The sequence below is a fragment of the Notolepis coatsorum genome, assembly GCF_963971535.1.
Source record: "Notolepis coatsorum genome assembly, chromosome: 6".
Lineage (NCBI taxonomy): Eukaryota > Metazoa > Chordata > Actinopteri > Aulopiformes > Paralepididae > Notolepis > Notolepis coatsorum.
The window spans coordinates 76,058,532-76,085,936 of record NC_140170.1 but is presented as its reverse complement, the minus strand read 5'-3'; the positions used below and the strand labels follow the sequence as shown (position 1 = coordinate 76,085,936).

At 43.6% G+C, this 27,405-nt stretch overlaps 1 protein-coding gene across 1 annotated transcript in view; it reads left to right on the top strand.

Annotated features, from left to right (window-relative positions):
- stx18 (syntaxin 18) overlaps positions 1-26,289 on the top strand; it is a 54,125-nt gene extending 27,836 nt beyond the window's left edge. Inside the window, exons 2-11 of the mRNA XM_084316292.1 lie at positions 3,495-3,562; positions 5,517-5,632; positions 6,886-6,963; positions 12,075-12,141; positions 13,946-14,037; positions 15,032-15,123; positions 20,295-20,353; positions 21,976-22,045; positions 23,993-24,073; positions 25,051-26,289. Of these exons, the coding sequence (XP_084172418.1) occupies positions 3,495-3,562; positions 5,517-5,632; positions 6,886-6,963; positions 12,075-12,141; positions 13,946-14,037; positions 15,032-15,123; positions 20,295-20,353; positions 21,976-22,045; positions 23,993-24,073; positions 25,051-25,146 (819 nt within the window). The 3' untranslated portion in view covers positions 25,147-26,289. The remainder of the gene's footprint in view (positions 1-3,494; positions 3,563-5,516; positions 5,633-6,885; positions 6,964-12,074; positions 12,142-13,945; positions 14,038-15,031; positions 15,124-20,294; positions 20,354-21,975; positions 22,046-23,992; positions 24,074-25,050) is intronic.
- Positions 26,290-27,405: the final 1,116 nt, after the last annotated feature.

Sequence of the window (27,405 nt, the reverse complement as noted above, 5' to 3'; positions counted from 1 at the left end):
CAGTAATCAATGCATCCCTTGCTAGTAAAAATCAAACGACCTCACCTGACAACATTTTAATATAGACGGACACCACGTATAAATATCCCTGGAAGCTTTGTTCACCCTCGCCACTTTGTTTGTTTATTGTGTTGTGGCGACTGAACTCCAAATACACATAAAGACAAAGATGGAACCGTTAAAAGAGAGAGACACAGAGAGAGAGAGAGAGAGAGAGAGAGAGAGAGAGAGACGTAAACACGGTAATAAAATCAACATGCAACCAAGTCCAGCTTCCACATCTTTTCCGCATCTTGAGAAGAGCCCGGATAAGACTAACCGGGGGGTCAGGGGCGCTCAGAGACCTAAACAACTGCAGGGCGAGTCATTATCAAACACCGTCAGTTACCTGGCTTTAGCCAAATAAAGAGAGCCGTCCGAGCTCTTTAGAAATCTGCCAGCTAAGCCCTTTTCTCTTTTCTTCCTCGTAATAATCCCCCTGATGGTTTGTTTGGGCTGAACCAGGGCTGCAGGGAACAGGGAAGAAAGGAGAAAGTGAGGAGGTAAAGTGGGGGTCCTTGATGATGATGATGAGATTAGATGAAGCCCGGCAGACTGTCTCCTCCTGCCTCTGTCCCTCACAGTCACACACGCACACACACACACATACACACACGCACGCACACACACACACGGGACGAGCCGCGAGCGCAAGGCCACCCCCTTCCTCATTGTTTAGGTATTACTCGCTCTTTAGAGTCTTAAGTTACAAGAGCAATTGATCCCACTGACCCCCCTGCAAACCCTTGAGGTTGCACTGGGAATCTGAGCTCCAATGTATACACACAGGAGACAGCTCAACCCCCAGAGCAGCACCCCTCCACCCCGCGCGCCCAAGCCTGTGGGCCTGGCGCCACCTGCTGGCCAGAAGGACGTAGGACACGGAACCACCCATTGATTGAAGGAACAAACTTAATATCAATATCTGAAATGAAGAGCGAAAAAAAAAGACTACTGTCTCTTACTAGTATGCACTCTGCTACTTAGGAATCTACCTTGCCCATGCTACTACCCAGTATGCTAATGTGTCTTTACTACTACTATGCACTCAAGACTGTATCACTGAAGTTGGACACTGTTTGAGGAACAATGTTACTTATTTGCCAGAGTTGTACCCTTCCTGCTGGCCTATTGTACACAACTTGTAAGTTGCTTTAGATAAAAGCCTAAAGCTAAATGACTAAATGTCAAAACACCTGGTTGACGGAAGGCCATACATTTTATGTACTTAAATAAGCTTCTATAGGCAAGCATTGAATGCAGTAAAGGTTATATGCATTAAGATACATTAGTCATGCTATGTCGAAGATTAGACTGAATCCCGCCGCCTGGCAGGGCTGACACTTTCGTAGATGTGAATGAATTGCTCAAAGTTGTTCTCTCCCGCAAGGGCTTCTGCTGGCCTTTTCAGAGGCTTAGTTGGTGGCACTGCCAGTAAGATGTAGCTGGAGTTTTATGTGAGGATGGAGGGTGGGGGTTATAGGCTCTCATAGAGCCTTTAGGATTAAATACTGTATCAGGCTGACGGGGCTACTGAAGGTGGAGATGGAGACCTATCCTTTTGTTTTCACTTGAAGTCATGAGCTCACTTATGTGGCCCGTTTATTTATCATTTAGCCGACGAGAAGGCGGACACCGTTTTCAGTTGGAGCCAGGCGTTTGACAACCAAATTAACCTGGTGTTTATTTGATACGCGTTATTATTGGGGATATTATTATGTATACAGTGCGACACTAACCAAGATGCCACAAATTAATTTGTTGTACAGCAGACGGAAATGTACGGGTAAATATTCGACTCGTATCATTCGGCACATAGGTTAACCTATTTTTAAATGAAAACCTGCAGTACCTTCGTTACCTTGTAGCTTTCATATTTCAGTGGTGGCATGAGCGCTTTTATTGCTGACATTTATTGGAGAGGGGCTTTTATTTGCCAACATTTTAATATGTCTTCAGATAAACAAAGTTTTAAGAAAATTTTAAGATGGTACGTTGGAGTGTTGTGTTCTTTCATTGTTGAAGACAGTAGAGGTTAAGGTGACCTATTCCCTCTTAAATTCCTCTTAACTTTAGAACTGAATACACGATCCGTCCCAAAACATCTAAAAGCCGAGTCGGCCCACAGTATATGGTTCTCCGTTGCGACGGTTCACTTCATTTGAAGATCTTCGAGGCTACTTCTATTTGAAGTTGAACCTTTACTGGAGGTTTTATGGCGAGGGGCAGAGCAGATCCTGTCCCGTGGAGCACGAGGTGCCTGAAGGACAGAGGACTCTCTTCAGACATTGTTTTACAGCCTTTCAACCATGAGAAAGGCCCTTTTCTCCTCTGACCCCTCAACAAGCTCAAGTGCTCTGAACAGCAATTAACTCTTGACCCCTGATAATGGTATCATTACTGGGGTCGCCTTGCCTCAACAGCCCTTCCCTCAGTGAGCTTATGTCCCGACCAGCGCCGTACGTCAACATCTCGTTTCTTTAAAGCGAGGGAGAGGTGAGCGAGGTTTCCAGCAAATTGCTCGGCTGTGTTTGTCTTGACGCCTTATTTTCAGCAATGAGAAACCTGTCATCTTTCAAATGTTGCCTCAAATGAAACACAATTTTCGACCTCCGCCACTCTGGAGCAGGCGTTTTTTTTATTACAGGGCCGGGGCGAGGTTACGCCTCACGACTGAAGCAATTTGATAATTAAGGTTGTTAGACCCAGAAGGCTGAAGGTTGAAGACAGCATAGGCTCTGCTGTCAAAATAATCTCCCACGCTCAGGGGTCTCTGTCACAGTCAAAGCCATTGTGTCGTTCTTCAATCCTGGGCTCGTATGAATGTCGTCTTCAGGCCCCGACAGAGCCCGCTGTGTGCGTGTCCTCCCCCCCCCAGTTCCCTGCCGGCGGCACTCTGTGGACAGGGAAGCAATTTGGTCTTTTTCAATGTTTGACCGAATTACAGGGGCAAATATTGGATCGAACTGGAGTTTCCTCTGGTTTTCCTTACTCCCACACACACTTGGGACATTTTATCGGGAATAAATAGCAACACATCATGAATTTCAGGCTCATTAGAGATCGCTCGGTCAGGGATCCGTATAAAGGAGCTCATGGTTTGGTTTTCTATTTACGAGGGCCGTTTGGCGAGGAAATTGCCGGTTTGATTCGGGTATGTTCAAGAGTAAACGAATTGTCAAAGGTAAACATTGAGAGATGCACAGAGGCAGGTGGACACGGGCGCATGTCACAGTAAATAAGTACAAACTCTCACATTCACTCCGGCTTTGCGCAAATGTTGCCAGGGGGAAAATAAGTTTCCCCGGGTCAACTTTCCTCATGAAAACCCTCTTCTGAGACCTTTTCCTGAAGCCACACTGTGTGACGCGGCCTCGAGGGCACGCAGCGGCCTCTCGCAGGTCGATATGAAAGAGAAACCTGTCAGGTAAACTCTTCTCTGTCCGTCTCCGCAGATCTCGAACATCTCCAAGCTGAAGGACTTCCTGCTGCAGCACAGGAAGGATTACGTGAACGCCGGAAGGTAAGACGCTCCGCCTCGAGCCACCTTTTCAAACTCGAGAACCGACGATTACACAACGCGCCACTCTCTGTAATGGACACGGCACTCAGACTGAGAGAGACTTATCTCCATGCTGCAGGGAAGGGTGGCGATGATGGCCCCACTGGTAATTTGTTGGATTCCGACACAAACTCAAAGGCGGTCGGGGAGGACTTGAGGCTGATTTGACGGGACAGTCAGTCAGTCAGTCAGATGTGTAACTACAGGGTATGTTGTAGACTCCTCAGAGTTTATCTACACTAATTGAGGTGTGTGTGTGTGTGTGTGCGGGGGCTGGCTGTGCTGGCACAAGGTCGACGGCGAGTAGGGTGGTCTCCAGCAGTAGGCTCCAGTCTAATTGTCTGGAATAATTGAGCTGCAACCAAGTGAAGAGAAAATCACGCCCTGGGACTAATCCCGCCCTTCCTCTTGTCAAGGCCCCTCTGTGTCTGCGTGTGGGTGTGCGGAGCGGCCAGTGTTTTGTTAAGCGTGTTGATAAAAGCTCGGCCAGAATAGATTGAGAAAACACGGCAAATGTGTGCGGGCGGAGTAAGTTTCTCTTTAGCTGTGGGAAAAGGCATTAGGGGAGTGGCTTCAAGCCCCGCCCACTCTACTCTCTAGGGCCCTTCCCTCTTTGTCGATTAGGCATCTAATTGGTCGCTAGGGACTAAGATTCATTTTTTTTATTTTTTATTTATCAACTTTTTTTATGGACCTGAAGTCTATCAGATGCTTCCTCCGAGACATAGGAGACAGCCAGCAGCATCTTTTCACCTGCCAGCGCGGACTCTCATTGGTGAGGTGTAACGTGTGGGAGGTCACACTACCCTCACCATCTCCCTCCCTCGCTGTGCAGGCGCCCTGACCGACCTGTAGGAGTCGCTGTTTACAACGACCAGAATACCACCCCACCGGCTTCCCTCCCGCTGACTCTGCCAATTGAGCCAGTATGACGGCCAGCCAAGCCGGAGGCAACGCTGACAGCCAGATTCGATACCAGTGTCTCTCACGTTGGTGACGAGCGCTTAGTCCGCTGCGCGGAGTTCAACTTCCCATGAAAAATGTCCATAAATGTGTTACTGGAAGATTTCCAACCCTTTGCAACCCTTGTGATTACTGCAAAAATATAAGCACTTCATTTTTATTAGTAGGATGTCTTTATTTGAGGACAACATTAGTTCATTAGTATTATTAGGATGTATTTATTGGAGGACAACATTAGTTCAGTAATATTAGTAGGATGTCTTTATTGAAGGACAACATTAGTTGATTAGTATTAGTAGGATGTATATTGTATTTATTGGAGGACAACATTAGATTATTAGGATGTCTTTATTGGAGGACAACATTAGTTCATTAGTATTAGTAGGATGTATTTATTGGAGGACAACATTTGTTTATTAGTAGGATGTATTTATTGGAGGACAACATTAGTTTATTAGTAGGATGTATTTATTAGTTCATAAGTATTATTAGGTTGGTGTTTCCTTTACTTTGACCATACCTTGTATTTTGATAATTGGACAGTGACAGGGCAATATACTGATCTTTGTTATTATTAGTCTGATATTGTATAGTTTCGTTAGTGGCAAAATTTGTACCAATTTCTGAAATACTTCAGAATGTCAATTAGAAATAACAGTTTAATATCACAATATATATATTAATATTTCAATATGATAAATGGATAACATTTTATAACATGATTTCGCACACCAAAATGTTATTGTGATATTGAAAAAATCCCATATTGCCCAACCCTATTGGCCAGTGTTATTGTATCATGGATGCCCAGCAGAGGGAGGCATTTATGCTTTTATATTCAACTTCAGTCATGACAGGATGGGGGTTCTAACACAGTGAGTGAGAACTGTCTGACGGTGAGGCTGGCAGCATAGATGAAACTGCTCTGAGACCTGTTGTTGTGTTTTCCCAGCCTCATCTCGTCAGACCTCACCCGCATGACGGACAATGAGCGAGATCAGATTGACCAAGACGCTCAGATCTTCATGAGAACCTGTTCTGAGGCCATCAAGCAGCTACGCTCTGAAGGTGTGTGTGTGGTTACATGTGCACGCTTCATAAACCACTCGTATAACATCTAAGTATAGCAATACGGCGATATACAGACAATATCTACACACTTCAGCAGCTGTAGTAACTCAGCAAAATCAAATAATGTGTGAGTCACATGTTTGCTCTGTTACCTGTAGATCATGTAAACCTAGTAAGGGCGTTTTCTCATTAGGAATGGTTGGTCCGTTCCGTCCTCGAGAACGATAGTCCCCGCTCCCCCGCTGGCCAGCTTCCTCACTACCAATCTCGTTTCGTCCCCGAGCCAACTTGAGGGAGCAACACCCCGATACAGCAGGTGGCGGTATGCACCTAGTCGGTTTGCTATAGCTGGCGCTTCAACCCTTCTTTGCTCTTGGATAAAGCATTTCGGGACGGAGCGGCGTAAGTTTAGCGAGTTAGATGACGCAACAATAAGCATTCCCTGCGCCCTGATGTCTGTCTGTGTGTCTCTCTCTCTCTCTCTCTCTCTCTCTCTCTCTCTCTCTCTCTCTCTCTCTCTCTCTCTCTATCTCTATCTCTCTCTCTCTCTCTCTCTCTCTCTCTCTCTCACACACACACACACACAGACACACCGTTTATATTTCATTTTATTTTACTCCACCTCTTTATTGGATTATCTGTCTGATAATGTCTGTCCGCTAATGTAACGACAAAGCAAATTGTGAAAACTACTTGGCAATATTTCTCCATCACCGCAAATCCGCCCCTCAATTAATTTCGCCGCGGCCACGGGACAATGCATTGGGAACTTGTTTCGCATGACGAGACATACCCCTGTGAATATTATTGCATGGATCGGAATACGGGTGCGCGTGTGGGAGCTTGTGCAATGACATTTGCAGCAGGTTGACAGTGATATTTGCGAGCTATTCTGGGCAAGCAGGTTAGTACCAACAGAACCACTTGTTAAGCCTCTTCCGTGTTTTGGTACAGTTTGTTTGCACATTTGCGATCGTTCCGTCGCCGGGGACGCCGATTCGCTCCCAAAACCACCTTTTCAAGTGGTCCCGGCATGGAGAGAATCAGCGTCCCCGGCGATGGAACGGAGTGTTCTCAATCATTACACTAGTTTTGGGGCAATCGTGCTCGGATTCGACCCCGGATGGCTAGTGAGAAAAAATTATATCTTTGATTTCTACCAGTGAGTTCTGAAAATGTTAATCTCACATCTGAGCTCATACACCTGAAAGGGTTAATAAATGTGTTTGGTATTGTCGTCCCCCGTGCAGCTGAGAAGCAGGTGATCTCGGCTCAGGTGAGGCAGCACAGGGGAGCAGTCCTGGACCTCGTCGAGATGTATTTAAAAGGTGATTTAAAAGTTTCAATTTCAAGTTTTGTTTTATTTGTCACATATACAGTACATTACAGTGAAATGCTTGGTTCTGTATGAGCCCCCTGAGAATGTGCTTCATACAGTAAAAAAATGTCAAAAGAATAAAGTCCAAACACTATGCAAAATATACAAACTAAAGTACAAATGAAGTACAATAATGCAAACAATGAGGTACAAAATGCAAATCTTTTGTAATAAATAGATAAAATATGGTGTAGTGTTAAAAGTGTCTGAAGTGAATGTTAAAGGTGAGTGTTTGTTTAAAGTGAGTGTGTGCAATGAATGTAGAATGGATGTGTTAGTGTTGCATAGAGTCATTGAGCATCCTGATGGCCTGGGGATAGACGCTCCTTTTGAGTCTCTCTGTACCGGCCACGAGACTCCGCTCCGAGACTCTGTTCACGTCCCTCCCTGGTCGTAGTTCAGACCCAGGCTCCGAGACTCTGTTCACGTCCCTCCCTGGTCGTAGTTCAGACCCAGGCTCCGAGACTCTGTTCACGTCCCTCCCTGGTCGTAGTTCAGACCCAGGCTCCGAGACTCTGTTCACGTCCCTCCCTGGTCGTAGTTCAGACCCAGGCTCCTAGACTCTGTTCACGTCCCTCCCTGGTCGTAGTTCAGACCCAGGCTCCTAGACTCTGTTCACGTCCCTCCCTGGTCGTAGTTCAGACCCAGGCTCCTAGACTCTGTTTACGTCCCTCCCTGGTCGTAGTTCAGACCCAGGCTCCTAGACTCTGTTCACGTCCCTCCCTGGTCGTAGTTCAGACCCAGGCTCCTAGACTCTGTTCACGTCCCTCCCTGATCGTAGTTCAGACCCAGGCTCCTAGACTCTGTTCACGTCCCTCCCTGGTCGTAGTTCAGACCCAGGCTCCTAGACTCTGTTCACGTCCCTCCCTGGTCGTAGTTCAGACCCAGGCTCCGAGACTCTGTTCACGTCCCTCCCTGGTCGTAGTTCAGACCCAGGCTCCTAGACTCTGTTCACGTCCCTCCCTGGTCGTAGTTCAGACCCAGGCTCCTAGACTCTGTTCACGTCCCTCCCTGGTCGTAGTTCAGACCCAGGCTCCTAGACTCTGTTCACGTCCCTCCCTGGTCGTAGTTCAGACCCAGGCTCCTAGACTCTGTTCACGTCCCTCCCTGGTCGTAGTTCAGACCCAGGCTCCTAGACTCTGTTCACGTCCCTCCCTGGTCGTAGTTCAGACCCAGGCTCCTAGACTCTGTTCACGTCCCATCCTGGTCGTAGTTCAGACCCAGGCTCCTAGACTCTGTTCACGTCCCTCCCTGGTCGTAGTTCAGACCCAGGCTCCTAGACTCTGTTCACGTCCCTCCCTGGTCGTAGTTCAGACCCAGGCTCCTAGCGCAGGTTTCTCCAATGTTGGGAATATCTGCCAACATTAGGCTGTGGGGAAAAAGTGAGGTTTTCTTCAAACTTGTAAATTACTTAATGACTTAAAGGAAAACTCCAACATTTTGGGAAATTTGCTTATTTGCCATCTACCCTGGAGTTAGACAAGATACATACATTTTTCTTCTCTGTGCATGCAGTAGGAGTAGGAAGACGTTGGGAACTAGGCTAATGGAGGAACATACTTCCAGTGACTTGACGCTAAGCTAGGCTAACAGTGCGCGTCTTCCTACTCCTACTGCATGCACAGAGAAGAAAAAAGGTATGTATACAAGATACAAGAGTTTTATTTGTCACGGCATACAGGTATACAGTGAAATGCGGGGGGTCTTGCCTGTAACGATGTGCATAATACAATAGTAATAATATATAATAAGAATCCAACCAAGAGCGACATTGTGCAATAAACAAGTAAACAAAGTAGGGCATATCGGTATCTGTACATGAGTTATTTACAGAGCATGGTAGGACATGCTAGGTCCTGTGGTAGTGCAGTACACTGTTGGCTATGGATGAGGCACTGGGTCTTTATGTACACTGCTATACAATGCTATATTATACAATCTCAAGCTCTACTATACTATTCTTAAAGTGACCTTTCCTTCTGTAAAGTGTCCATAAGTGTGAGCGTGTGCAGCATGAGTGTGTGTGTGCTCATGTTAAAGTGGCTGCTAGTGTGTGAGTGTGTACAGTGTGTGTGTTGTGTGTGTGCTCATGTGTGCTTGTGCGTGGAGAGTTCAGTGTTCAAGGCTCTGATGGCCTGGGGGAAGAAGCTGAGCCGAAGTCTCTCTGTCCTCGTTACTGGTGTTCGCAGGCGTTTGCCTGACCGCAGCAGCATGAACAGGCTGTTGTTGGGGTGATGAGGGTCTTTCATTATCCTGCAGGCTCTGGATTTGCACCTCTTGTTGTATAGGACCTGCAGGGTTGGTAGTGCAATACCCGTGGTACGCTCGGCTGAGCGCACCACTTTCTGTAGGGCCTTCTTGTCCTGTGCCGTGCTGTTGCCATACCAGGCAGTGATGTTTCCAGTCAAGATGCTCTCTACAGCTCCGGACTAGAAAGACTGGAGTATCTTCCCAGATACTCTGAACTTCCTTAACTGTCTCAGGTGGTAGAGGCGCTGCTTCGCCTTTTTTACGACTGAGTCTATGTGTGTTGTCCATGTCAGGTCCTCTGAGATGTGGACCCCCAGGTACTTGAAGCTGCTCACCCTGTCCACGGTAGCCCCGTTTATCCTCAGTGGTGTGTGTGTCTCCTGCTGTCTCCTCCTAAAATCCACGATCAGCTCCTTGGTTTTACCAATGTTCAGGAGCAGGCTGTTGTCCTGGCACCAGCGTTCCAGTACCTCAACCTCCTCCCGGTAGCCCTTCTCGTCGTTGTCCGAGATCAGCCCCACCACCACTGTGTCATCAGCAAACTTCACTATGGAGTTGGAGCTGAACTTGGCCACACAGTCGTGTGTGTATAGTGAGTACAGCAGGGGGCTCAGAACACAGCCCTGGGGGGACCCGATGCTCAGGGTGATGGTGTTGGAGGTCTGACCCCCCACCCTGACCTCCTGGGGCCTTTCGCTCAGAAAGTCCAGTATCCAGGCGCTCAGAGCGGAGCTCAGACCCAGCTCGATCAGCTTGTCCACCTCGATCTTCTTGTCTAACTCCAGGGTAGATGGCAAATAAGCTAATTTCCCAAAATGTTGGAGTTTTCCTTTAAGTACATAGCTCACAATTAACTTCATAAAACATAGATATGCAGTAATAGAATATTCACCATGAATCGTAGCACATATGTCGACACTTAATATGTCGACTAACTCAAATCACAACTGCAACTCTACTGTGCCGCCCTGCAGAAGCTGACCGCAGTAACTATACCGCCCTGCAGAAGCTGACCGCAGTAACTATACCGCCCTGCAGAAGCTGACCGCAGTAACTATACCGCCCTGCAGAAGCTGACCGCAGTAACGACGCAAACCGTGAAAATGAGAAGAATGGCTTCAACGTTCTTTGACTATCCAGTGATTTTGTAGAGTTACTGTAATTATTTATACCCCTTTTCTCTAAAACAGCAAGATTGAACTCTGAAACTGTCACAAGATAAAACGGATATTGAGAAGTTCAATTTCACTTATAACTCAATTTTGAAAAATATTGTAGTTATTGCGGTTAGCTTCTACGGGGCAGGATACACCGTGTGCATTCTTGCACTTCTTATGAGAGAGAGGAGAGAGAGATCTGCTGTGTGATGTTTGCCAGGAAATGTGCAGGAATATTGCTTCCTGGGAGCTTTGTCCTCATCCATTTTCAAATGCACCTGAGAGGCTGAGTCTGACGGCACAGTGATTGAATAGTTTACTTGCCACGTTGATTCATGCAAGGAATGAAGTGTGTATGAAGAAGATTAGACAGGCTCTCAATCTAATCTGGAAAACACAAATCTCCTGTTGAAAGCCTGAAGTATCGAACAGAGAGGCAAAGAGGCATCTTGTCTTGTTTTTAACCTGAATCCTGTTGTTCTGTTGTGAGGAGGACATGTGACAATTGGATATAAAACGTACCAACGTGTTCTGTGTCTCGAGAACTCTGCATACATGACGTGGCATGCATCTCAATAAATTAGAATATTGAGAAAAAGTTCATTTATTTCAGTAATTCAATTAAAAAAGGGAAAATCATATATTATATAGATTCATTACACACAGAGTGAAATATTTCAAGCCTTTATTTCTAAAATGTTTGATGATTATGGCTTACAGCTAATTAAAACATTACATAAGACCAATACAAAATATATATATATTACATAAATGTAGGCCTACTGAAAAGTATATGACTTGGTCAGGGCTCCTTTTACATGAATCAATGTGGTGTGGCATGTAGGCAACTAATATATTTCTTCAATATTCAAATTTATTGAGACGTACCTGTATGTCCTCCTCGCAACAGAACAGTAGGGGGCGAAGTGGCACTTTGATGCTAACCTGAACTCACCAAATATGACCTCCTACCACCTCTGCTACTAAACGGTTGCATGGCAACGACTGCAATGTATCAATACACACAGTCTCCGGTCCACATCCAAAAGAACACTGAACAGCTACTACAAACAGACTACTGACGGATAGACCCTGAATGATCACATGAGCGTACACACAGAAGCACCTTCAGTGACTTACACACCACACAAGCACACTTATCACACGCACAAACTGCTGCTATTTACACTGTAGAATTAAAAACAAATGTATCTGCTGTAAAATACATATGCCTGTATTGTAGAGATCGTTGTTTACAAATCTACTACGGTTGAGGAGGTGGGGAAAACAAGCATCTCACGTTTTTCTCAATGTATGTACATTTAAGAGAAGCTGTGACAATGTCCACATCTGTCTGTACATACCTACATATTTTCCTTTTTACATATCTGTAGATAATATCTATATCTGTACATATCCCTTACCTACTTTTACTAGTTACGCTGCTGGCCAGTATGACTTACTGCCATAGTGTCTTTACACCTGTATCACTGTACATATTGATATTACAACTCTGTACATATTGATACTACAACTCTGTACATACAACTGATTAGTGCTATTACTCAGTAGTACTAATATCACCTGTATGTACATTTTGAAAATATGTGGCAATGAAATAATCTGAATGTGTTGTTTGTTGTTTGTTTCTAAGGAGTGTGCAAGCTGTACTCTGAGCAGAGGGCTATACGAGTCAAGCGAGTGGTGGACAAGAAGAGGCTGTGAGTGTTCCCATTGGCTGACGATGGCATCTGCTCATGCCTTTTTCATGTTCTGTTCAGAATGAATAGACCAACCCAGCTCGTAGTATAACCTCCATTACTGATCCACTTCATCATATTGAGTATCGTAACTAACAAGGGCCGACCTCACTCAACACATTTTTAGTCAACTAATTAAATAGTTTATTTCTATCAACAAAACGGTATGAGGCTAGGTGGTGTAGTGGGCAAGGCGCCTCGCCATCAATGCTGGAGACGCTGGGTTCGAATCCAGCTCTCGGCGTTGCTATCAGCTTGGCTGGTCGTTCACACTAACACAATTGGCAGTGTTAGGGGTGGGAAAGCTGATGGGTGGGTCCTGGGCGTTGTGGACAGCGACCCCTACAGTTCGGTCGGGGCACCTGTACAGCGAGGGTAGGATCTGGAGGGAGGTAGTGTGACCTTCCACACGTTACACTCTCCCGGTGAGAATCTGCGCTGCCAGGCTGGCTGCCGGCTGGCTGCACATGCGTCGGAGGAAAGCATGTGAAAATCTCCGGCCTCCCGGACCAACAGTAGGGGGGAGTGCGCAACAACCAGGAAGGGGGTTGGGAATTGGCATAACGACTAACAGTGGGATGGGAGAAAAATCGGAAAAAGGAGAGGGGAAAAAGATAATAAAAAAAAAAAAAAATGTATAATTGTGTCTCCTACATAATTGCCCTTCTGCAAATGAATGCGCTCAGGCGAAAGGATCTTGTGAAATCTAGTGCTTACTAAAGAAGACTAAAGCATCATTGTAAATGCTATTGTGATGCCGTGATACTGTGAGTCGTGCTTAATCATTTTCCAGGAAGAAAACTTAATTCAGCGGACATAATAAATTACACACTCGCCAGATAACGAGCACAGATCCTGTAAAGCCCGTGGCACCTGTGTTCAATTCCATGGATTTCAATTCACTTCAACTTTATCGTCATTGATTGTACAAAGCACAAGTCTAGATATGTCAATAATACGCCCTCTAGAGGTCATCTTGTGAAGCCTTGATGACTTGAGTGACTGATGGTCTGACCGGAAAACGGCGTTTGATGCCCTCGGCTGTGTGGGGGGGGGGGGGGTCGGGAGAAAGCTCTTTGTCAACTAAGAACCAAACAACGGATTATTCTGCTAAGGATTATATTTGCCTTCCTGACTAATAGTGCCTCCACGAGTCCACATCACATCACCTTATCTCTACTCTTCTCTGACACAACGCCACTGTGTGATGATTACAATTATGAGAGGATTTGAGTCCTGGGAATGTTGGAGGAAACAATGACAACAAACATATCTGTCTGAATATACCTGCATATAATCCTTCTATATACCTACTTATACACCTGCATATAACCAATTTAACTCTGTATGATAGCATGTACAATAATGCTGTATATACTGTATACATATATTTATTCTTACTGTATATATACATCTATCCACATCTGTCTGTACATACCTACATATATTCCTTTTTACATATCTGTAGATAATATATCTGATCTGTACATATTCCTTACCTGCTCTTAGTAGTTATGCTACTACCATAGTGTCTGTATTACTGATACTACAACTCTGTGCATATTGATACTACAACTCTGTACATACATCTGATTAGCACTATTACTCAGTAGTACTGATTTATATATTTTACACCCAGTTTAATCACCTGTACATTGTATATTACTATCGCACTTTACTGTTACATTTGCACTCTGGTCGGATGCCAAATGAGTTTTCGTTGTCCACACCGTCCACACGCTCTTGGCTGTCAACATGGCGTCAGGTCGAGGCTGGAGCCGGAGCATCATGGGAAGGTGGACCGGACCCCCCAGGTGGAGCCCAGTGAGGAGAAGGCCACGAAGGAGGAGAATGCCGGTAGGTCCAGGAGTCCTCTGAGACGTCCAGCTGTTCTCAGTCCCTGCTGCAATGTTTTTCAATGTGTCTCGTTCAGTTCTGCAGTAATGTCTGCGTTCATAAGCCAGTTTGTACCAGTAAGTGTAGTTTGTAAATCTGTAAAAAAACATGTAAAAGACACAGATTTACAAACTACACTTACTGGTACAAACTGGCTTATGAACGCAGACATTCCCGCAGAACTAAACGAGACACATTGAAAAGACATGTTTGTTGTCACTCTGCAAATTTGTTCCATAATAAATGCACTTTCATTTATGCACTGTGAATGGATTGCAATTCAGACTATGTAGAATTCCACTCATAATACAAGCCCAACCTATTGGAGATCTGGAGGTCTGTTTAACCCTTGTGTGGTGTTCGGGTCTGTGGGAACCGTTTTCAATGTTTACTAAAAGATCATTTATTTTACCTGAGACTCATTGGGTTTGGCTCGTTTTCTGTGAAGAACGTGTAAAAGAACATATTTCACATCCCCTGGACCTGAAAATATGGGCATTTTAAGTGAAAACAAGTAAATATGATAAATATTTAACAAAAAGGTTCACTGTGTAGCTTCACTGTCTGCCTCCACCTTGTTTCATTCATATCTTGATTATTATGGCTTCTTTTTCATACATTTTATCACAGAAAATGCACTTTATTGATGCATTTGATCCAGCATAGGTTAATGGCAAATATTAACCTGTCTAGATTGTTTGTAATTGAGATAAAGTGAACATCTGTTAAGTATCTTTACATTGTTATGGCTTTATTGTTTTAAAATCCCAATAATGTTGTTGGTCGATCAGACCCGCGAACATTGGGTGAATAACAAAATGTTTTGCGGGTTCACCTGATTACCAGTTGAGCTAAATCTAACTTGTGAGAATTGATTAATAAAAATCTATAAAAAAAAATAAAAAGGCAATGAAACACCATGTGTAACCGTAGATTGACACTTGTACCCTTTTAGAGAGGAATGTGTCTGAAGTCCTGGACAACAGCGTCAACCCATGGGAGGAGAGCCGGGCGGAGGACGAGCTGTCTGCTGAGGAGATCCAGATGGTACGGAACCACCGCGCTCTTCATATCCAGCAAATGTCACAGTCTAACCATTTGATTGCAAAGAAAAATAGTCTGGATGCTTAACTCATTGTGCGCCAAAAACGAGTATACTCGTTATTAGCGTTGGGCACCAAGAACCGGTTCTCATAGGAACCGGTTCCTAACTTCCGGTTCTGGAACCAGAAGTAACATATTTGCATTTCGATTCTTCATTTCGATTCTTTGTTAATTAATACACTAGTTACGGTACAGCAACCAAATTAAACTGTATCAAGTCAACTGACGATGTGAATAGTATGAAAAAAATTTAAGATTTTTCAAAAAATAAAAATCTCCTGCGAAATAAGCTGTGACCTGTTTTGACCTGCACCTCAAAGAATTGGAATCGAGAATAATTTAGAACAGGAATCGAAATGGAGAATCTGAATCGGAAGCGGAATCGTTCAAATCCAAACGATGCCCAACCCTACTCATTATTGCCCGCCATGCGTTGTGCGCCAGAAACGAGTTAACTCGTTTTTGGGATCAATATTTAATTTTTTCACCATGGCATTCATAATTCATCCAGCCTCCCTCCGCTGTTGCAACGCCTCAATACCGCCGCCTGGTGGATGTCGGGCGAGTTACACTCCAAGCCAAACCGGAAGTGGCGCTCGGTGCATCTGGGAGAATCCTCCGGCAGTAATATCTTGTAGCGTGGATCTAGATACACACTTTAGTGCATTGGGATCGCTTTCAAAGCGCAATAATCAATATGATTTCGGCGTTTATTGCATCATACAAACGGGAAATGGATCTAGCAGATCGACGTCAAATAATTGGAATATTTTTCCTCCAGTCTCATCGGCGAGCGGTAAGAGGAATCTAGCGTTATTTTCAGCCCGATTGTTTATTCATTTCACGGCAATCCATCTGATCAACGTATCAACCCATAGTAAAAAAAAAAAAAAAAAAAAAGACGCTACTGACGATCAAGGAATTATAAACGACCCCCCCCTTTCCTTCACGCATGATGAAGCATAATGTATACCGATCATATACATTTGAATTTTTTAATATAGCGTGTATAGGAAAGAAACGCCAATCGATAATCTATCATATGCGTCAGGGCCTATAACTCGCGTTTTAGGAATTACTGCAGAAAACCTTAAAAACATACTTATATTCACGACGGTATTAACACGACAATGTATGAATGAAAAAATATAACGTTCCCACATCCGGAACGATAGATACCCGATGTTGAATGGGCCATAGTAATGTCGATATAGCTATAATATTTAAAAAGTTATAGCCCTGCAAAGAAGGTAAACATCTCCATAGTGTTACAACACTAGCAGACTGGGCCCAAGGATGGGTACAATGCATGGCGGACAATGTGTTAAAGGAACACGCCAACATTTTGGGAAATTTGCTTATCGTCGAGACAAGAAGATGGATACTAGTTTCCTCTCTGTGCGTTCAGTAGAAAGCCATCTGGTTGCTAATTAGCCTAGCTTAGCACAATGAATGGAAGCGGACAGTGCCGGTTAGCCTTCGAGAGAGGTGTTAATTAATGCCTAGGTTAACCGGCACTGTCCGCTTCCATTCATTGTGCAGCCAGATAGCTTTCTACTGAACGCACAGAGAGGAAACTGGTATCTATCTTCTTGTCTCTCTCTGGAGAAGACTGTAAGATAACTTCCCAAATGTTGGCGTGTTCCTTTAAATTGCAAGAGCACAAATCGTCACAACATCTATCTGAAATATATCAAGGTTTTGAGTCACAGATCGGATAATTTTTTGGATCAGCAATTCAATGTATTTGCTGAAAGCATAAGGAACACATATTTGTTCATTCTAGATGGCTCTCATAAGGGGACGTGTCTGAAGAACCTTTTTCCTTACTCCTGTGTAATGAAAGAGTTGTGGACAGAGTAGCTTATAGTTCTCTATAAATAACAACATTAACACTTTCCGTGCCAGCCATGCGGTGCCTAGGAACCCTGTTGCGTGCCACCACTCTATTCAATGACAGAGCTCACATATTTGCGAACGCATAAACTATATCTTAAATTATGGCTGTGTGTCTAATATGGCCGTCGCTTATCAATGACTTGTTTGCAGTCAACATTGTCGAAACGATTTCCGTTTTTTTATTTTATTTTTTTTACTCCTCTCTTTCTCAAGATTTTTCTCTGTTTTCTCCCCGTCCCAATTTAGTCGTTGTGCCAATTCCCCCCCTCCCCTACCTGGTTGTTGTGCGCATGTTCTCCTACTGGTCGGTGCAAGGGAATCCTGAAGTCATCCGCACGCTTCCTCCGACACGCGCGGCAACAGCCAGTGACTCTTTTTTCACCTGGCAGCGAGGACTCTCATTGGTGAAGGTCACGCTGCCTTCATCAAGTCTTGCCTCCGCTGAGCAAGCGCCCAGACCTGACCTGTAGGCGTCGCTGTCCACAACGCCAGATTCCCACCCATGACTTGCCCTCCCCCTAATCCAGCCAAACGGGTTAGTATGACGATCAGCCCAAGCCTCAAGCAATGCTGACTCCGGGAGTCGAGACCGCAGCCTCTTGCATTGGTGACGAGCGCAATCTCCGCTAAGCCACCTGACCGTCTCATTTCCGTTTTATACCATTTTGAAAAACGCTCGTTTTTTTAAAGTTTCAGAAAAGAATTAACATTCTGTGATAAATGCCCTTTACTGGAATACACTGGAATACACAAAATACGTTGTCATTTTTCGGCCTATTTTGAATAGTTTTCAAATAAACGCTGGATTATCGATAGTATATGTGTACTTATGCACGCTATAGAAGCGGGCTGAAAGATCGATTATCTTTTTTCCTGATCGCACACACACATACACACATATGGCACACGCTGATATATAGGTGAAAATAGCTCTGATTATCCCAAGACTGGTAAAATGTATTCCTTACCTCAGATCACATGTTCTCCAAAAAGATGATTCCAATTCCTGATCGCCATTCCAAATATCGATCGTGTTTATTGATCCAACGCTGGGTACTGGAAACACATATTCTCCGCTGTTCTTGTGGTGGGCAATGACTTGGATCATCTCCGGTTACTTGTCTGACAAGTAAAATGTGGAAGCAGGACTTTTTTTTCTCCATGCGTTTCATTCAATCCAATCCAATGGGGTGCAGTACCATCCGGAGAGACGATAGGGGGCGGTATTTTCCCTGTTCGAGCTCAGACAGATCCCCACTGGTAACGTGAGGCTAGATCAGGGGTTCCCAAACTTTTCAGGCCGCGACCCCCAAATAACGGTGTCAGAGAGCCACGACCCCCACTATTATAGGAGGTAAAAACATTTAAAAAAAAATTATTTTATTTTTATTTTTTATAAATGGAAATGTATGGTTGAAACATGCACACGTTCAAACGCACACACACTAATAAGCATTGGAGGCTTTTAACCAGGGCCGGACTGGGGAAATCATTCAGGCCAGGAAATATAGTGCAAAATATAGCCCCAGTCAGGCCACTTTTTAAGCAGGGGGTCTGGGGGTCCCCCACCAGGAAATGTCTTGTTACAAAGACTTACAAATGTCTTGTTACAAAGATGAGGGTGCGCAAACATGACCACATCACCCCCACCCTCAGATCACTTCACTGGCTCCCCGTGGAACACAGGATCGAGTACAAGGTCTCCCTCCTCACTCACCAGTGCGTACACGGTGGTGCCCCTGCCTACCTCAAGGAACTCCTCACCCCCCAGTCCTCCTCACGCTCCCTCCGCTCCGGAACAGCCTACCTCATCAAAGCCCCCAGGACTAAGCTGCACACAATGAGCGATCGAGCCTTCTGCTCTGCCGCACCCAGACTGTGGAATGCTCTCCCCAACCACCTGAGAGCACCACAAACTGTTGACACTTTTAAACGTGGACTCGAGACCTACCTTTTTAGAAAGGCCTTTTATTCGTTTTTATGTCTTCATATGTTGTTCTGCTATGTGTTTTTTTTTTTTTTTTTAATATATATCTATTTTTATTTTATTCTTTTTAACTATGTAGCACTCTGAGATTCTCAGGAAGGTAGGGTGCGTTACAAATAAAATGTATTATTATTATTATCACCTGATGTGCAAACGGCAGCTGGTGGCTTCTTTTGTAAAAATGTATACCGGTATATAATTTTTTTTGTCAACTTTTTCTCCCCATTTTCTATTTTTCTCCCATCCCAATTTCATATTATCCAATTCTTCCCACCCCCGTCTTGAGCGTTGCCAGACTATGCCTCCCACTGGTCGGCTGCAGTGAGGACAGAGGCCTTACATCACGTGTCCCCTCCGGTACACGAGGAGGCAGCCTGTCGCATCTTTTCACCGCAGCAGCTCGAACTCTCAGTGGTGAGGAGTAACGCGTGGGAGGCTCACGCTGCCCCCGCTACTTCCTGCTTCCGCTGCACCGGCGTCACCAAACCGACCTGTAGGAGTCGCTGTCCACAACGTCCAATCCCCACCCACCGGCTTTCCCACCCAGCCGGTAGCAAAGCCGAGAGCTGGGCTCGAACCCAGCGTCTCCTGCGTTAGTGGCGAGCGCCTTGCCCACTGCGCCAATCAGCCGCCCTTAAAAATGTATATTTGATGATGTCATAATGATGAGGACTTGTATGACATGCCAGAGTTTCATATCCACTTACTGGTACATTAATGTATACTGAGTCACTCAACGTGTTGGCTTGCTTTATGTAAGCGAGAATTTCAAAAGACACATCCTTCTCCTAATAGCTGTTTTTCTTTTTAGTTTTCATTTTACAGAACAAACAAAAACAACACTAACAAAATAAAAAAAATAAAAGGGGCATTCACCAATCTTTTCTATTCAAACTACACAAAGTCACACAAGGACCTCGTGTCTAATAGCTGTTTTTAACTGAAAGACTTGCATCAGCGATGAGTATTTGTTTAATCAAGGCCATCTTCTTCAGTGGTTATGAATAGGGCTGGGTATTGCTGAAAAATAATTTAGCCAATACTGATACCTGCTATTCGATACTGATAGCTGCTGAGATACCCATTTCCCATACCACAGTATTTTTTGAAGCAATTTGATCGATACCATAACAGTATCGAATTTTGATACCCAGTCCTAGGTATGAATGCATTACAAAGTGTGTGTTGATGTAAAAGTGTGAACAGGTATCGTTTGCTTTGTGTGTAGTTTGAGCAGGAGAACCAGAGGCTGGTCAGTGAGATGAACAGCCTGGTGGATGAAGTGCGGTGAGTTTCCTGCAGCACGACAGTCACAGTAACGTTCCCTGCAGCACGACTGTCACAGTAACGTTCCCTGCAGCAAGACAGTCACAGTAACGTTCCCTGCAGCACGACAGTCACAGTAACGTTCCCTGCAGCACGACAGTCACAGTAACGTTCCCTGCAGCAAGACAGTCACAGTAACGTTCCCTGCAGCACGACTGTCGCAGTAACGTTCCCTGCAGCACGACTGTCACAGTAACGTTCCCTGCAGCAAGACAGTCACAGTAACGTTCCCTGCAGCACGACAGTCACAGTAACGTTCCCTGCAACACAACAGTCACAGTAACGTTCCCTGCAGCACGACTGTCACAGTAACGTTCCCTGCAGCAAGACAGTCACAGTAATGTTCCCTGCAGCACGACGGTCACAGTAACGTTCCCTGCAGCACGACTGTCACAGTAACGTTCCCTGCAGCACGACAGTCACAGTAACGTTCCCTGCAGCACGACAGTCACTGTAACGTTCCCTGCAGCACGACAGTCACAGTAACGTTCCCTGCAGCACGACTGTCACACTAACGTTCCCTGCAACACGACAGTCACAGTAACGTTCCCTGCAGCACGACTGTCACAGTAACGTTCCCTGCAGCACGACAGTCACAGTAACGTTCCCTGCAACACGACAGTCACAGTAATGTTCCCTGCAGCACGACTGTCACAGTAACGTTCCCTGCAACACGACAGTCACAGTAACGTTCCCTGCAGCAAGACTCTCACAGTAACGTTCCCTGCAGCACGACTGTCACAGTAACGTTCCCTGCAAGATGACGGTCACAGTAACGTTCCCTGCAGCACGACAGTCACAGTAACGTTCCCTGCAGCAAGACTGTCACAGTAACGTTCCCTGCAGCACGACAGTCACAGTAATGTTCCCTGATAGCTGATAGCTCTCACCACCAACACGATCCAACGTTAGGACTGTGTACCTCGACTGTTACAGTTATTACTTTAGTATAATCACATGTAGTCTAATTGACGTAACCACTCTGACACAATTTGGGATTTCATATTTCATGATTCAAAGCAAGTGTTTCTTGTTGTTATAAAATAAATGTTACTGAAGTACTTCATTATACTATATATATATTATATATATGACAGTCTTGATCAAATCATAAAGTGAAGTTCAATAACTTATGGCTGTTTTTATTTTAATATTAAAATAATTTATGTATACGGTATAACACAAGGAATATGTGACATGCTTTGTAAGACATTTAAGTTATGTGAACCTACTCTATACTTCAGTAAAGATTTTCTGCATAATACAACAAGGCGACAGTGGCTCAGAAGGTAGAGCGGTCATCTGGTAATCGGAAGGTTCCCGGTTTGATTCCCGCTCCTCCCGGGGCAGCTTGTCGAAGTGTCCTTGAGCAAGACACTTAACCCCTAACTGCTCCCGGTGAGCAGGTTGGCACCTTGCATGGTTGCCTCCGCCGTCGGTGTGTGAATGTGTGAGTGAATGGGTGAATGTGAGGCACAAAATTGTAAAGCATGCACACTTTGATCCCACTGGCCTCCTTTTGTGCCCAGTCTTTAGTGGCTCCATCTGTCATGATACCCTGTCTCTCTGTCTCTGTCCTTCAGGCAAATTGAAGGAAAGGTTGTAGAGATCTCTCGACTGCAGGAGATCTTCGCCGAGAAGGTTCTTCAACAAGTAAGTCCCTTATGTCCTGTTGGTCTGGAATCCACAAAGGAAACTGTTGGGACGAGCCAAGACTTAACTTACAGAGTAAAATATTGTAAGATCAAATCATTAAAACTGCAATCCGGCAGCGTAGCTACATGGGTACGGCTCCAGGCTCATGATCAGAAGGTTGTGGGTTTGAGCCCCAGTCAGGCCGCTGTCTGAAAGTGGTGTTGATGTCCAGCAGGGAGGACTCTGTCAGTAACTTGGCAGTAACAATGTCCCTGTTAACGGCGACAGAGACGCCAAACGGTTGCGAGTGCCGTCCTGTTAATTGGCAGAATCCTTTCTAAGCACGGTCCATGCTGCTCTTTATAGTAGCTCCAGCTAGTTAGTCACAAATTAATGCAAAGGCAATGGGGTCAAGTTCCTGTCTCTACAAGCTGACTGAAGCTCACTGAAATCTACTTTGTGTGCACTGTGGAGTAAATAACAGTGAGCTTCAGTCAGCTTGTACAGACAGTAGCTTGACCCCATTGAATTTGCATTAGCTTGTGGCTAACTAGCCAGAGTTAGTGTAAGGAACACCATGGATTAGATTAGATTAGATTAAAATGTATTGTCAAATGTGCAAATGTAACTGCGAAGTGCAATAGTAATATACAATGCACAGGTGATTTAAACTGGGTATAAAATATATAAATGAGTACTACCATGTATCATGCTAATCAGATGTACAGAGTTGTAGTATTGATATGTACAGTGATACAGGTATAAAGACACTATGGTAGTAAGTCATACTGGCCGGCAGCATCACTAGTGAGAGTAGGTAAGGGATATGTACAGATATAGATAGATATAGTATCTACACTTCAGATATGTAAAAAGGATTATATGCAGGTATGTACAGACAGATGTGGATAGATATATATATATATATACGGTAAGAATAAATATATATATACGGTATATCACTCATCTCACCTTATATCAGTTATTGTGTTGAAGTATGGGGGAATACTTATGGGACAAATATAAAACCATTATATATACTACAGAAGAGGGCTGTACGAATCACACATAAAGTTATCGAGAACACAAATATATTATTTATTAAATCTAGAATAATTAAACTTGAAGACATGGTTAAGTTTCAAACAATGTTAATTATGTTTAGGGCAAGAAATAATACACTGCCAGAAAAACTACAAAATCTTTTTCATTTAGAAAGTGAGTTTAGTAGGAGAAAATACAATTTTAAACATCAGTTTGCACGTACCACACTTAAACAGATGTGTCCTTCAGTTATTGGTGTAAAGTTATGGAATTCTCTCCATAGCGAGCTTAAGGGATGTAACAGTGTTTATCAATTCAAAAAAATTTATAAAAAAAAAATATTTAGTCAGTATGAAAATCAAAATGTGATCTGAATAGTGAGATCTTTTTTTTTTCTCTTCTCTTTCTTTTCTTTTTTATTCTTTATCATTATTATTATTATTTAAATTTTTCTTGTTTAACTGTGGATTGTGTTTCTTTTATAATGGTATAAATGATTATTTGTGTAAATAAGGTTATACGCCGACCATTAAGAAAATACATGTTAGTTTAGGAATAAGGGGCAGGTAATTATAAGATTTATTCTTCTTCCTGCTCCTTTTGTCCATGGAATGGCTATTTATGATTTTTTAATGAAGAAACTATGATTGTATTATTCCATGTGGCAAATAAAAACTCTGAACTGAAAAACTCTGAAATATACAGTATGTATGTGTGTTATGTGCCTCATGTCAGTGTATGGCAGCCATTGAGCCCACTAAGTTTTGTGCTACACATGGTGGTGGAGGCCATTTCCGCGGTACATTGTAAAGTGCTGTGAACGTGTTATATAAATGCAGTGATTCATTCAATCACAGATTTGGCCTTGAAGTCGTATGACTGTTAACCTTTTTTATTTTTTTCCATCTCCTCCTCTGACAGGAAACGGAGATAGATAGTATTCACCAGCTGGTCGTTGGCGCTACAGAGAACGTCAAGGAAGGCAATGAAGACATACGAGAGGTAACCACTTCCCTCACTCGGAGCTCGCTGTCTCACTACAGGGACTTTGTAATTGATATATACTGTCCTTTGCTAGACATTTTACTTACCCGAGATTCATATACAACAGATTCTGTCCAGAGGCAGCAACGTGTAGACTTTGAATATTAATGTTGTCATTTTGATGGGTCGGTAGTACATGTACCTTTATTCAGATTCAAATTCTTTATTGCCCTTATTTATTGTAATGTATAATATAACTGATAGGGCATACAGACCCTCATCTGCACCATTGATTACACAGTTTATTTTCTCATATTCTTATATTCAGAGTTCATTATATTGTTTACAATGTTTATTTTTATTATAATTGTATTGCCTATATTTATGCCCACATGCACCTCCCCTCCCCCCTCCCCCATGCTGCTATGATGCCCGAATGTCCCCAAGGGGATCAATAAAGGAATATCTTATCTTATCTTATTTAAGTATATGGTTTTATTGATAATCTGGATATGAAAATCTAAATAAAAACACCATATTCAGTTTTCTCTATGGACCGTCATTAGGGCTGCTCGATTATGGCAAAAATCATGATCATGATTATTTGAGTAATTACACCAGTGCTGAGTAGAGATTTTTTGAAAGAATTTAGCTGTTTTAAAACTTAACAATAGCATACCTCATTGCTCTATCTATTAGCTGTTTCCTTTTTTCAATCATCAACGTCATCTTGTTTCCTTACTTGGATGAACATTGACAAGGAGAGATAACATCCTCTTTGACAGGAAGCAATGGGTCTGAAATGTAGTCTTAAGTTTGTCTCATATTATAAATATATATATATAGGTCATTGATCACCCTGGTAAATACACCAAGCTGTCAAAACTATTTTGACAACAATATATTCATGTGAAAAAAGAAATCCACAGATTATTATCTTCAAATAGTCCGTTTTGGCTTTTTTCTTAATTGCGTTCCTCTCTCTCCGTCTCAAGGCCATAAAAAACAACGCAGGCTTCCGTGTGTGGATCCTCTTCTTCCTGGTCATGTGCTCCTTCTCTCTTCTCTTCCTGGACTGGTACGACAGCTAACCCCCCCGACCCCGCTTAGACTCTATATATACACACCACAAGTGACTCTGGACCAGGCCTTATCCCATTGAAGTAACACAAACACTTAAAAACATGTTTTAAACGTACCGGTTGTCACGCTGGATAGGAGTGGATGAAGTAGAACATGAGGGTGATCCTCATGATGAAGATGCTGTGTTCCTTCTATCACAATGCTAACCGTTTAGAGTCAATCACTAGCACAAGTCAACCGTTTTTGCACTTCCTGTGCAGTGAATCATGCGTTTGGCTTAATATGCAAGTCCTCTGTTCGGTTGTACCGTGTAGACGAACACTACTCTAATAAATGCTAATGGCTCAATTAGCAGATGTCCTTATATTGGCTTGCTCAAGAAAAGAGACTGTTCTGTTTGTAATCACTTAATTTAACTGTTCATTATGGCTTTCAATGCACTAGAGGGTACTGTGTACACTTGCGTTGGTTTGTCAGACATGTAACCCTTGCAGTCTCTCTTAAGTATCTATTTAAAGGCTAATTCCGCTTTTTGTCAACACGGACCCTATTTTTCTATCCTCTGGCGTCATACTGATCGATTCCCACCAAAGTCTTGTCAACTGGGCCACAAGCGAGTGTGTGTTTTTTTTATTCTGGGCACTTCAGTTGTAATGCAATCCAATGGGACAACTCTGCGACAGATAAAGAACGTTACCAAACACACAAATACTGTCCTTTCAGTGTATGAGAGTTCCATAAAGGACATATTTGGCCTCTTCTTTGACTGTCTCACGGTTGCCTTGTTTGATCTGCAACCAGAATAGCTTCAGCCAACCTCCAGTAACCCAGGATTACTGAAGATGTACGAGAGGAAAGCACCTCTTTCTCAGTCACGCTCCAGCTGGCCATGGAATCGATCGGCATGATGTAAGATTATAGGGGGGAAATAGGGTCTGCGTTGAGAATAACCAGACGTATCTTTTTGGAATGGACTGTGTCCACCAATCACTGATAACACCAGACTTGGACTGCGAAAACCTTGAGAATGTGTTTCTGTTTTTTCAAGCAGCAGAATAGTACGTTATTTGGTGTCAAATCAAAGTGTAACTGTACTGATATAGCACTCAGATTCCAATAAAAACCAAGCGATACTCTTGCTGAAATTGTGATTTTTCATCTTCATTCTTTTCGCTCCTAAGTTACAGAATATTGCCTTATGACTCTTAATCCAATTTTACGCCAACTCTACAATATCCGGATAACCTGGAGATCACAGGGAAGCTACTGCAGTAACTGTCTGTGGCACTGTCTCTGATCCAGAGAATGAGCTTTTTCGGAGTTGAAAAAGATAAGCTGTGGAGGTCTGATGTAGCCCAATTTACGCTTCTCCCAGTCTGTTCATTAGAATTAACCTACATGTCAGTGAATGTTGTGTAGCTCGTACAAATCCCCCTTTGATCCTCACTTGCGGGAGAGAATGAGCTGTCTGGGAGATAGAAATTTATTAAATAATTATAGGCCCAACTTCCAAGTTCCTGCCAACTAAAGCCCTGGTTAACGACCAACGCATTTCTCTCTAGTCACTCCGTTTTAATTCAGAGCCAATCGCAGCACTATTTCAGCCATTACTTAAGATCCGCTTTGGACAGTAAGAAACACTGTGCTGCTCTCTTTGTGTCCAAAGCATTTGATACAGTGGATCATCCTTTGCTCTTACAAAGGTTATGTAATATTGGTTTAGATGGAATGGCCTGTGATAGTTATTTGTTTGAGAGACGTCAGTGTGTGAAGTCAGGAAGTGTCCAGTCTGAATTCTTGTCCACATCAAAGGGTGTCCCGCAAGGTTAAATTCTAGGCCCAGTCCTTTTTACTATTTAAACTAATGATATTGTATCTTCACTGACTTGTTCTTGTCAGGTTCACCTTTATGCTGACAACACTATTCTGTATTTTCTAGCTGATTCTGTATAGCTAGCCATTGAAAACCTGCAACTCTCCTTTTATGCTCTTTAGGATGTGCTTATTAATCTTAAACCGGTACTTGATACTGATAAAACAAAGTACATGCTATTTCATAGAGCCAGACATATTGATTATGATAGTATGCATTTTTCCATTAGAAACAAATCTAACATTGTGATAGCTGCTGGATGTAAGGCTAAGACTGCATGCAAAAGTGGCCCAAATCAGTTTTTATGTTAGGTTTTTTCACAACAGTGTGAACAGCACAAATCCACGTTCATAATGTGGTCTTAAATCGGATACAGGTCAGATTTTTGCAATGC